This window comes from Channa argus, chromosome 1 (genome assembly GCF_033026475.1).
Source record: "Channa argus isolate prfri chromosome 1, Channa argus male v1.0, whole genome shotgun sequence".
Classification (NCBI taxonomy): Eukaryota; Metazoa; Chordata; class Actinopteri; order Anabantiformes; family Channidae; genus Channa; species Channa argus.
Genome location: NC_090197.1, coordinates 38,863,237 through 38,876,257, shown reverse-complemented (window position 1 = coordinate 38,876,257; position 13,021 = coordinate 38,863,237). Strand labels below are relative to the sequence as shown.

General features: G+C 41.5%; 1 protein-coding gene across 19 annotated transcripts in view; it reads left to right on the top strand.

The window, feature by feature from the left end:
* kcnma1a (potassium large conductance calcium-activated channel, subfamily M, alpha member 1a) overlaps positions 1 to 13,021 on the top strand; it is a 131,708-nt gene that overhangs the window by 104,349 nt on the left and 14,338 nt on the right. For all 19 annotated transcript variants that reach the window (XM_067519289.1, XM_067519309.1, XM_067519158.1 and 16 more), the window contains 4 exons: positions 2,050 to 2,176; positions 5,731 to 5,955; positions 6,530 to 6,722; positions 10,594 to 10,707. In XM_067519289.1, the coding sequence (XP_067375390.1) occupies positions 2,050 to 2,176; positions 5,731 to 5,955; positions 6,530 to 6,722; positions 10,594 to 10,707 (659 nt within the window). The remainder of the gene's footprint in view (positions 1 to 2,049; positions 2,177 to 5,730; positions 5,956 to 6,529; positions 6,723 to 10,593; positions 10,708 to 13,021) is intronic.

Below are 13,021 nucleotides of genomic sequence, written 5' to 3'. Positions count from 1 at the left end.
TAGCAAGAGAGCAAGCATACATATCAAGTATGGTTTTTACAGGACTTGCAGCCTGAAGGCCTTTGTAAATAAATAATGATCAACAGATTGGCTTTGGGCTTTTGAAAAGCATGCCTTTGTCAGTTTGCATGATGGGGAAAATTTTCAAAGCAAGAAGCTGCCTTCTTAGTCTGGCAGAGAGGGGTAGGGGGAGCGCACACAGCCCCAGATTGTGACTGCAGAGTGATATGCTGGAATAACTCAACTCTATTTGAAATATATACTGAGGGGGGACCAAGAGTAGCAGGTGAGACACCGGAGGGAGACATGTTGTTAGGGAAATATTTGTCCTATATAAAAGTGTATCTATTATAATATTTTATTTCACCTGGAGAAAATATTTCTTTGCTGACCGTCATATTATAGCATAAATAAATGTATTTGTTATTATTAAAATATAGAGAATAAAGGTTGTAATCTGTTTAATAATATACACAATTTTTATTTATAGAAAAATGTTTTTGCAATTTGCTTAGAAGTATACATCTGTATATTTTTGTAAATACTGGCTACTGTAGCTGACCTGTCTTTAGTTTGGCCTTTTCATTAATTTCCCTGTCATCATTCTGACGCGTCACTGTGCTAACGAGCAGCATTGCCAACATGGCATTAACAGCACTTCCACAAACCTTTTTGACGGGTCATGACTTGACGAAAGGATACAGTCGCGGTACGTGTCAGTATCATCAGCTGCTGATATCCCTTGGGCGTGGCACTGTGGCACTGACGTCATGTCTGCTCTCCCCGAGCCTTGTTGTTGGTTCAAGCCAAGGCAGCGAGAAGGCAGAGGGAGGAGGAAGTGTGTGGAGCCTGTGACAGGCTGCCAGTCACACTGCTGACAACTCTGTGAAAGATAGCTGTCTTGGCAGAGAGAGGTGGAGCGGCAGCCCGCCTGCATGAGCCAGTCAGCCCCTGTGTGGAGGCGAGCAGAGCTTAGCAGCTTGAAGTGACGGGGGCTCCGTGGAGTTGATTGGCGCAACACGCAGCTCTGGATGAAAGATTCAGGCTGAGTGTAAAAACACTAAATGCTGTCAGTGTTATTATCACCTGCACTAACTGATAGAAGGAAGAGAGGGAAAGAGGGGTGGAGAGAGAAGGTGGCTAATTGACAGCTTTTTTTTTCTTTTACTTTTTTTTCCTGCGATGGCATGCAACCCAACTGCAGGCTGAAGGGAGAGAAAACATCAGAGCCTTGTCAGTGAATGACAGTGTTGATAGAGGATAGAGAGTGATACTGAGAAAGATGTATGTCAAATTCTTGAAATGTTTTCTCCCATTTTACTCAAATGTCTCTCTACAGTTTCCTGTTTTTAGATTTGGTATAATACCGCTTTTACTAGGATTTTATTATTTGTGTTGTAAATTGTAAATGAGTTACATTTACGTCACTGTTAAGCAATTTTATTGAAGAACAGTGCTAAATTATTGCAGTTTACTGAGACCTAGTGTTTAGGATGAAAAGGAATGGATTCCATTTAGTGAGACTGTGAGAAGACGACTCGTAGCATAAATGCATGAACAAGAGAAGAAGGAAAACAAGACTGACAGCAGCTCTTTCGTGGTCAGTGTTACATGGGATGAAACTCAGCAGCCCGCTGCTGTGGATTAGACTGTTTGGTTGTGACGTGCTGTTGAAACATTAATGATCATCATTTGAGGAAGCAAAATGTGATTGGGCAAATTCCTAAAATATTTAAAGTGTGAGTCTGTTGGAGCTTTTACAATCTGCACTGCATGGCATCAGAAACTGGAAGAGAGGGTAAAAGCTGGTAATTGGCCTGGTGTTGTCATGCCGTTCAGCCAGTAGCTCTTACTCCGTGCTGTTCTCTTCTGCACGACTTCGAGCAAAAATTTTAACAAAACGAGACTCTGTTGTGTTTTTAATATTTTATGTAAATGTACATTGTAGATCTCAGTAAACCAGGTGGCCCTCATATTTCTATATTTCATCTTCAGGGCTGCAGCCACTTTACCAAATTGTCTAACAAATGCATTAATATGTTTTCTCAGTCGACACGACCCCCTTCTAATTCCTGGTAATGAACAAATTGAGAACATGGACATGAACATCAAGAGGTATGACTCAACAGGGATGTTTCACTGGTGCCCATCAAAGGAGATCGAAAAAGTAATCCTGGTGAGTGGGCACAGAAATGTAACTGCACTACTCGAAAATGTTTAACACAATGCAGACCACAGTGAAGATAAAGTACGCTCAGGAGCAAAAGTTCCCCCTCGATATTGTAGTGACACAATCACATACTAATATGTCCTGAAATTTCTCTCACTGCCTCTGTTGTTTCAAGGTGAGTTTAATGTTCTCTTTGTATATTCTCCAATGATCTGTGGGCAGCATTTAAACACACTGCGTGGGTGTGCACAGATGCTTTAACAAAGCAGTTTGTAAGCATTTAGCTCAGTTTGTATTTTTTTTTTTTGTTTTTTTTTTTGTTATAGGTATAGTTAGACTAGTAGTTGTCATTCGAGCATATACTACTATGTTACTTTTGGTTGAGCAATACATCAGAGCCCTGATGCTCTTGACTGATTTATATTTAACTTAGACTTTATATCTAAGTTCATGGAAGGAATGAAAGATGTACATGTGTTGGGTCACCAGAAAATATTCCAGATACATATTGTAGATAATGTTCTACAGTCCCTGTATGCTTTTAGTGTCAACTTATGTGTCCAACAAATCTTGGTAACAAAACATAATAGGTTCATTGTACCATTTAGTTTACTTATCATAAACCCATACTTAATGCAACCACAAGGGGAAACAAGCCATTGTCTTCTTGTGCCAGTCCCAAGTCTGGATAAATGCAGAGGGTTGTGTCAGGCAGGGCATCCGAAGTGAAACACATGCCAAATAAAACATGCAAATCATGACTTCCACACTGCACCGGTTGAAGCCCGGTTTAACAACGACCACAACCGGTGCTGTTGACCTACAGGATGCCGGTGGAAATTGGGCAACTGTTGGTTGAAGAAGGAGACGAGGAAGGTGTGTTCGTAGGCAGAGAGAGAAGAGAAAAACCAAGAATGTAGGACTGACAGGAGGGGCTTTGAATTTTGGGAGTATGAGAGAAAAGACCAGAGAGATTGTTGACATGATGCAGAGAAGGAAGTTGGATATAATGTGTGTCAGGTAAGAGGGTACTCTGTGTGTCATTGAGAAAGTGGACAAGGAGACTTGGTGGTGGAACGAGGAAGTTAAGGAGTGTATACAGAGAAAGAGGTTAGCTTAGGAGAAGTGGGACACTGAGAGGACTGAAGAGAGTAGACAGGAGTGCAGGGAGATGCAGTGTAAGGTGGTGGTAGAGGTGGCAAAGGCCAATCAAAGAGCATATGAGGACTTGTATGCGAGGTTGGACACTAAAGAAGGAGAGGTGGATTTGTACCGGTTGGTGAGACAAAGAGAGACTGGAAGGATGTGCAACAGGTTAGAGTGAATAAAGATAAGGATGGAAATGTATTAACAGGTACCAGGAGTGTGATGGGACAATGGAAGGAGAACTTTAAAGAGTTGATGAATGAGGAAAATGAAAGACAACAAAGAGTAGAAGAGGTGACTGGTGTGGAGCAGGAAGTAGCAAAGATTAGTAAGAGTAAAGTGAGGAGGATGTTAAAGAGGATGAAGAGTGGAAATACAGTTGGTCCTGATGACATACCTGTGGCGATATAGAAGTTTCTAGAAGAGGTGGCAGTAGAGTTTCTGACCAGTTTGTTTAACAAGATCCTGTAGAGTGACAGTATGCCCGAGGAATGGAGGAGAAGTGTACTGATGCCCATTTTTAAGAACAAGGGAGATGAGCAGAGCTGTGGCAAATACAGAGGAATAAAGCTGTTAAGCCAAACAATGAAGATGTGGGAAAAAGTAGTGGAAGCTCGGCTAAGGGCAGAGGTGAACATTTGTGAGCAGCAAAATGGTTTCATGCCTAGAAAGAGTACAACAGATGCAGTATTTGCTTTGAGGATGCTGATGGAGAAGTACAGAGAGGGTCATAGGGAGTTGCATTGTGTCTTCGTAGATTTAGAAAAAGCGTATGACAGGGTGCCGAGAGAGGAGCTGTGGTATTGTATGACGACGTCTGGAGTGGCAGAGAACTATGTTAGAGTGGTGCAGGACATGTATGAGAGCTGTAAGACTGTTGCGAGGTTTGCTGTAGGTGTGATAGAGGAGTTCAAGGTGGAGGTGAGTCTGCATCAAGGATCAGCTCTGAGCCCCTTCTTGTTGGCTCTGGTATTGTACAGGCTGACAGATGAGGTTAGACAGGAAACTCCATGGACTATGATGTTTGCAGATGACATTGTGTTTTGTGGTAAGAGCAGGGAGCAGGTGGAGGAAAATCTAGAGAGATGGAGGTCTGCTCTGGAAAACAGAGGAATGAAGCGTAGCCATAGGAAGACAGAATACATGTGTGTCAATGAGAGGGACCCAGGGGGAAGGGTGAGGTTAAAGGGAGCAGATGTGAAGAAGGTGCACGACTTTAAGTACTTAGGGTCAACGGTTCAGATCAACGGAGAGTGTGAAAAGAGCTGAAGTGGCGAGTGCAAGCAGGTTGGAACGGGTGGAGAAAAGTGTCAGGTGTGTTGTGTGATAAAAGAGTATCAGCAAGAATGAAAGGAAATATGTTCAAGACTGTGGTGAGACCAGCGATGTTTTTCGGCTTAGAGACAGTGGCACTGAATAAAAGACAGGAGGCAGAGCTGGAGGTACCAGAGCTTAAGATGTTGAGGTTCTCTTTGGGAGTGACGAGGATGGACAGGATCAGGAAAGAGGACATCAGAGGGACAGCTCATGTTAGATGTTTCGGAGATAAAGTCAGAGAGGCCAGATTAAGGTGGTTTGGACACGTTCAGAGGAGAAACTGTGAATATATTGGTAGAAGGATGCTGATGTTGGAGCTGCCAGGCAGGAGGTCTAGAGGACAACCAAAGAGGAGATTTATGGATGTAGTGAGAGAGGACATGAAGTTAGTTGGTGTGAGATAGGAGGATGCAGAGGACAGGGTTAGATGGAGGCACGTGACTCGTTGTGGTGACCCCTGAAAGGGAACAGCCGAAGGGAAAAGAATATTCAAAACCCATACTTGCAATAGGATGCACCTCAAGCTGTTGCGATGGGAGACAGGTGGAGCATTAAATTGTTCTTTTTTATTGTTTATTTACACTTAACTGATTAATGGCTGGGTCCTGATCATACATATTGTATGTGCCAAAAATCTTACAAACTGCATTTTTCAGCCTGATTAAATCAGCTGACCTTAGAAAAGACCATGTTTGGGTTTCGTTTTTTAAAATCACTATTTCTATTTATCTAATAAAAAGATTGGGGAGGATCTGTGTAGTTTTTCGAGCACAGAGTCTGCTGTGTTCTTCTAATTGAAATACTATTTAATAAACTCCTTAGAAACAGAATAGTATTTAACCAAACTCTAAAATAAATAGAACACAATATAAGTGTAAAGCTTACATGATGAACTAAACACACTTAACACACTATCAGTTTATAACATACGTTTGCAAACAGATAAAACTAAAATTTGCTAACTCATGCAAATTGTCCAGTCATTTCTATTCTAAAGTATAAATCTGTTTGTCTTTCTCTTTCTGCACTCCTCTTCCTCATACTTCTCTTTAATGCCTTTCTCTCTGATCTTCTCTCCATGTCTCTGTTACCTGCAGACCCGGAGTGAAGCCTCCATGACTGTGTTGAGTGGCCATGTAGTGGTCTGTATATTTGGGGATGTCTCATCTGCTCTAGTGGGGCTGCGAAACTTGGTGATGCCTTTAAGAGCCAGCAACTTCCATTACCATGAGCTAAAGCCTATAGTTTTTGTGGGCTCACTTGATTACCTGCGAAGAGAGTGGGAAACTTTACACAACTTCCCCAAGGTCTCCATCTTACCTGTGAGTATACCACTTCACTTCTAGTGAACACAAATTTAAACCAGAATCTCTGTTTGACCAGTGAGGCTTTGACATTTTCAGTTACGGGCATGTAGAAATCCGGAGAGGGATTGTCACTTTGATTTGATCGCACATTTCTCAATTCAATCATTGCTCTATGAGAGCTCAGACAACTCTCCTCAACCAGAGCAGTGACACATCCTGCATATCCAAAGTGGGGTTTATGTGTGTTGCAGCTGCAGTGCCCATCACTGATGGCACGGCTTGCTGCCTTAGAGCTTGTTAGGGCTGGCTTGACTGATGATCCAAGGAGAATCCCAAACACAGCCCTCAGTGCAGACTAGCCCTTAGATTAGTCCATGTCTCTCATTCTCTAGTGCCCAGTTAGATCAGTGGAATGTCATCGCCTCAAAACAAGAATACTTGTTAACTAATTTCCCAAAGCTCCACTCTGCTCCCTTCTTAAATTTGTTTTTCTCTCCCCCATGTCTGTCTGTTCGTCACGTTTTACTTTCTCTCTCTCTCACACACACACTCTGCCTTGCTCTTTCTCTCTGTACTCCTCACCCTGAAGGGTACACCATTAAGTCGGGCAGATTTAAGGGCTGTCAACATCAACCTCTGCGACATGTGCGTAATACTGTCAGCCAATCAGAACAATATCGAAGATGCCTCTCTGCAGGATAAGGAATGCATCTTGGCATCACTCAACATCAAATCTATGCAGTTTGATGACAGCATCGGGGTCTTACAGGCTAATTCCCAAGGTAAGGAGCGTCCTATTAGACTTCATGTGCACTGCTGCCCAAAGGGGACAGGTTGTGGCAGGAAGGGAAGACAGTAGTCAAAGATGAAAAAAGAAAGGAGGAAAAAGATTGGGGAGGAGATGAGAGGGGCACACAGGAGGGATCTGTGTAGTTTGTCAAGCACAGAGTCTGCTATGTGCTTCTAATTGAAATACTCTGCAAGTTTGTTGTAAGTGGCATCTATTAACTGACTTTACTGTAACTCCTGAAGACATGTGCACGAAAAACATTGTGTTGATTGCTTCGTCAAGCCTTTGAAGACTGTTTACGCCACATAATTTTCTGATAATTTCAGTCTTGTCCCTGGTAATTACATGCTGCTAAACCTCCTTGATAATACTTTTTAATGATGTAATCAACATGACTGTGTCATTTGATGTTGTTCCTCCTGATCTAGTGTCTGGCAGATTGTCTAGAACAGATTGTGGATGTTTGCAGACAAACACATGAACCTGGCATCCCATCAGGCCTCATCATCATTAAGCAGCTAGTACAAATCACCAGGCAGGCCAATTCAGCTGCTCCTCATTAGTCACAACAAAACAGCGACACATGCACCTTTGTGTTTGAATGCGGGTGCATGTGTGTTTGTGCATTTAACACACACACACACAAATTCATGCCAGTGCATTCTATCCACATGCATCCACAAATGCGTAATCCTCAGTTTATGATTAGCCTGTAAGGCATGACATTCCTTGAGCTATGTAGTATTTATTATAGTGCCACCACAGTGACTGTTGTAAATACAAATCAAAGTTGAAGGTCCAAGAGGCGATTATTTTTTAGTGCAGAGCACTTCCACATGTTTTAGGAGAATGCCAATGCTGTTATTTCTCCAGCCTTGAGTGAGTGATGTGCTGTCGATAGCAGAGCCACTGAGGAACAATAAGAAGGGGTAAATCTGAGAGCGTGCTGCTCTGGGGAGTTGTGTTCACAGAAAGCCACCTCAATATGGAACCCTACTAGGCTATATCCTCTCCCGGGGTCGATGGATGGATGGAGCCTATTGTCATCAATAATTGGGTATTACATCAACCACCCATTTTAGTGATAAATACTTCACTTTAGAAAACACACATTCACACCGCAGTGACATGCAATCATGCATGCACAAGGAAGCACACACATACCCAGAAACTGCTATTGTATCATAGGTATTGCTTTGGGGATTTCTTCCTCCTAGCAATGCTCCCATTCAGTTGCTGTCTGTGGAATTTAAAACAAGAAGGTGCAAATGAATAAATAAACATGTGCTTTCCTGGGGGAGAGCTTCTCACGAGCGTGTAGTCAACCACAGAGCATAGCTGTGCCTGGGGGTCTGCAGCGATAACGGGGTATGTAACCCAGATCTCACTTATTGTACACTGTAGCTGATCAGACAAGGTTACAGACTCACAGTGGCAACAACCAGAAGAAGAGATGTTGTGTGATACGGCTGTTTTTTTTGTTTATTTTGCGCAGTAGGTGATGAGTTAGTTTCAGTATATTATGCCCATTTTAAAATCCAATTGAAAAAAAATTATATTTCCGAATGTTCTTCATTAAGATGATTCAAACAGCATCTTAGCATGTTTTGCCCAAGAACTTAATCAATTCTAGGTATTTTATCATTATAAAGATGTTACTGTTGATGTTACAAGTTGGAATTATGTTCCAGCATGAATCCACGTTGAGACGTTTAGGAGAATCAGGAGAGATGATTTTAGCTCCTCTGTACTCTTGTTCTGTCTCTGAAAAACGTACCGCTCTCACAGATTTGAACTCACCGGCCCACAACACAACTTTTGTACTGTTTGTAACCTCACAGGTTTTGAAGTCAGCTCAGCAGTAGGCCTCGTGTATCCCTGTTCTCCCCAGCAATCACTTTCTGCCACACACACTGCACAGAATGGGAGCTGTTCCTCCACGGCTCCATGCAGTCTTCATGTTCACTGTGATACAGTAAGAGCAGTGTTTTAGAGGCAGTATCCAAAAAAATGTCTCTGTCACTCTCCAGTGGAGTAAACATGATCCTTTATGGACATCGACAAAATGATGTTTGCGCTATCTGAGCTTGTGTTCCCTGGTTGACTCAAAGTGTCAAACCTCTGCTATTTCCAAGCTCAATAATTGGTATAACAAGAGTTATGATTATCTATGCTTCAGTTCAGTGTGTGCTTCCCGCTGTGTACTAAACTATGTGGTGTCTTCTCTGTTGCAGAAGGCTGGAAGATCTCTTTTGTAATGTGAGCAGCTCATTGAGTTTTCTGACAGGAAAGGCATAGACACATACACACACATAGAGAATTTGCAATCCTTTTAAAACTTTGTGACCTGAATCTATTCCCTGCATTATGTTTCCTTGGTGGTGGCACTATAAGCTGGCGTTTTGCTGTAGTCAGCACTAAATGATGGATGTCAAAACACAGTTGATGCATTATGCATATAGCATTACAGATTTAAGGTGTTTACTTGTCACTTTGAGGAAATGCAAAAATGTGAAGTCATGTGAATTCATACTCCTGTCACTTGCACTTGTATTTCATGGTTCTCAGCCACGCCACTTCTGATAAAAGGTTTTCAGGATCCACTTTACCAATTTTATCGTAACAAAATGAACAACATATATAATTTATGTCTGCCTGTTGATGGAGGGATGTGAATGCTGAATATGTCTTAGATGACTCCTAAAAGCACAGTATCTACATTTCAACTTTTAGGCAAGGACCTTGTTCACTTGGAGTATTCCACCTTTACTTTATTTCCCTTTAATGTTTGGTCCATCCACACATTTGAGTGACACAAAGTAAACATCAACTGATGCTGAGTGAGCTGACATGCAGTTTACATAATGGCATTGAAACAACCTTGTGCTCATCTGACCTGATATGACATGTGCAGGGTTTTTTTTCTTGGTCTGAATTTGGCTTTACACAGAAAACAATGCAATACAATATCACCCAACAAATCAAAAAATCCAGTGCTATATATAAAAACTTACACCACAGAAAAGGTTTATAATTTCTGGGAGACAGCATATTTGCAGTAGGTTCACCACAAACCAGAGCTAAAAACAGTGTGTTCTGCAGTTGTTCATAGAGAGACAGCCGACTTTAGAGTTGTCTCAGTTAAAGATGAACTTGAAATAGCTACAATTAGCATTACTAAAAGTAAAATTCCTTTATTGAAAAGCTGTCATGCATATTTTTGTTTTTCAAAATATAGATTTTGATTGTAGATTTTTATTAACTGTAAGGTGGGGCGGTAGAGAGGCCGCTTACCAACCACAGGGTCAGAGGTCTGCGCCCTGCTCTCTTTGACCAAATGTTGAAGTGTCCGTGGGCAAGAAACCAAAACCCAATAGCCCATCCCCATCCCAAGCCGCACGGTGCCAGTCCCACACCCAGTAGAAATTGTCATCCGCCCTTACGCAATAAAAAATAAATAAATAGTACACAATATTAAACTGATTTAAAACCGAGAGAAAGAGGTATCAATACAAATATACAGAAATAAATAGTATAATTCTAAAAAATAAAATAAAATTTATGTTCATAGTGTCATTTGACAGAAAGCTGAAGGAACTTTTTGATGAAAGATGTATTTGCCATGCACATTTGCTGTAGATTAGTCAAAGGACCTTGGTGCAGTGATGTTTGTAGCTATAACTGATGTTATCTTGGGTTAAAACAATCAGTATGAAAATAAAATAAAATTAGGGCATTATAACGTTCTATATTTTACAGAGTTGGCTCTCCCGCCCTTTTGTAGGGCAGAGGTTTGATAATTGCCACCGCTTTGTATTATTTGCTGATGCATTCTAATAATCTGTGTTTCCTGTGGTTTTCAGGTTTCACGCCTCCTGGAATGGACAGGTCATCTCCAGACAGCAGTCCAGTACATGGCTTTGTGCGTCAGGCTTCCGTCACCACAGGATCCAACATCCCCATAATCACAGAACTAGGTAAAGCTGTTTCTCCCCATGTTGAATGTTGCATGCTACACCCAATAATCTAGTTTTTCATTTGCAATCATAGACACATAGAGCTGATAATCCAAGACATCATGCTGCATTCAAGAGTTCCAACTCATTCCATGTCAATGGACTTCGGAATGCATGGTGTGGAATTTTTGTTCACATAGTGTGAGTAGCTTTGCCCCACTCAAGTTCATATTCATATATAAATTATTGGATCAGGCTACTTTCTGTCAAGTGGTGATAATGTTAGGTGCAGGTACTGGAAGGTATCTAGGCTCTGAGAACAGTGTGGACTACTGTAAGATACAGACATCAGATGGGCATTTTTAGGGCTATAGCTGCATCTCCGGCAATTTGTCCACTAATGCACAGAAGCAAGTCAGCCTGATGGAGAGGGTGAGAGAGGGAGAAAAAGAAAGAGAGTCAAAAGATAGAGGAAAAAAAATCTGCCTTGGTTGCAAAATGGGTCCATTTATTAATAACAATGGCAGTGGCTGTATTCCCACTGGTGGTGGGGACTCATGAAACTTTCAGATCTCTGAGGGGCCTTCTAAAGCACAAGAGACTGGCTACTCTGTCTCCCCTGACCCAATTAGAGAGCAATGGAGCATGAGGCCAGCTAAGAAAAGGCCAGAAAGAGAAAGGAGCTACAGTACCTAATGTTACTTGTAACCGGGCCAACCATTACCTGCAGAGAGGTTCTCCCATTAGACTGCTGACCACATATGTAATCATCAAAACTAGATGCTGGAGTCATTGGTTTGTGTTCGGGCTCTAACGGTGTAAATCTTCAGTATTGTGCCTTTGCACTCTTTTAGCTAACAAATCCCATAGTTACAGCAGCACTAAATATGATAACATTGTCCTTCGGGAAAGGAGGGAGTAAGAGTTAGAGGTTAGTGTGGCGGCAGATCTCAGTGGAACCATATACTGTAAGTGCATTGTCATAAGCTCAGCATACAGTGCCAGAAGCAGATTAAAGTCAAGTTTGAGCATAAAAACAAGCCTCATCTAAGTTGCATGATCAGTTGTATTTGGATTGCATATAAAATAGGTGCATTTATGGATAAGACCTTGTTTATCCCTTTCACTGTCTCACCATAAAATACAACCCCAGTTCTAAGTTGGGAGGATATGTAAAATGAAAGAAAAAACATATTACAATGATTAACCCATTTTTTATTCCCAATAGAACATAAACAATATATCAAATCTTGAAACAGAAATTTTACAATTTCATGAAAAAAAATTAGCTCATTTTAAATTTGGTGGCAGGGGCAACAAAAGGCTAGAAAAGTAATTGATGTAAATGAAAAAACAAATGGAGGAGATTTTCAAAACTAATTAGGTTAATACTCAACAGGTCAGTAACATGACTGGGTACAAAAGGAGCATATCAGAGAGACACAGCCTCTCGAATGTAAAGATGGGGACATATTCACCAATCTGTGACATCTTTGTCACAGATTGTGGAACAATTTCAGAAGAATGTTCCTCAATGTTAAATTATGAAGACTTTGAAGATCCCACCATTTACGTTATATAATATTATCGAAAGATTCAGAGAATCAGGAGGAATCTCTGTCCGTAAGGGACAAAGTTCAAAACTAGATGCTCATAATCTTCGGACCCTCAGGCAGCACTGCTTCAAAAACGGGCATAATTCTGTACGAGACATTACTACATGGGCTCAGGAACACTTCCAGAAATCACTGTCTGTGAACACAGTTCACTGTACCATCCACAGATGTAAGTTAAAGCTGCATCATGCAAAGAGGAAGCCACATGTTAACACGATTCAGAAACACTGTCGTGTTCTCTGGGCCAAAGCTCATTTAAAAAGGTCTGAGACAAAATGGAAAAGTGTTCGGTGGTCAGATTAATCAAAATTAGAAATTCTTTGTTGAAACCATCGACGCTGTGTCCTGCAGACTAAAGAGTAGAGGGACCATCCAGCTTGTTATCAGCAGACAGTTCAAAATGCATCTCTGATGGTATGGGGCTGCATTAGTGCCTATGGTGTGGGCAGCTTACACATCTGGAAAGGCTCCATCAATGCTGAAAAGTACATAGAAGTTTTAGAGCAACATATGCTCCACCCAGAAAACATCTCATTCAGGGAAGGCCTTGCATGTTTCACGAAGACATTGCTAAACTACATACTGCATCCATCACAACAGCATGGCTTCACAGGAGAAGAGTCCGAGTGCTCAACTGACCTGCCTGCAGCCCAGACTGTTGAGCAGCTAGAATCCTGCATCAGACAAGAATAAGACAACATTCCCCTCCTAAAACTCCA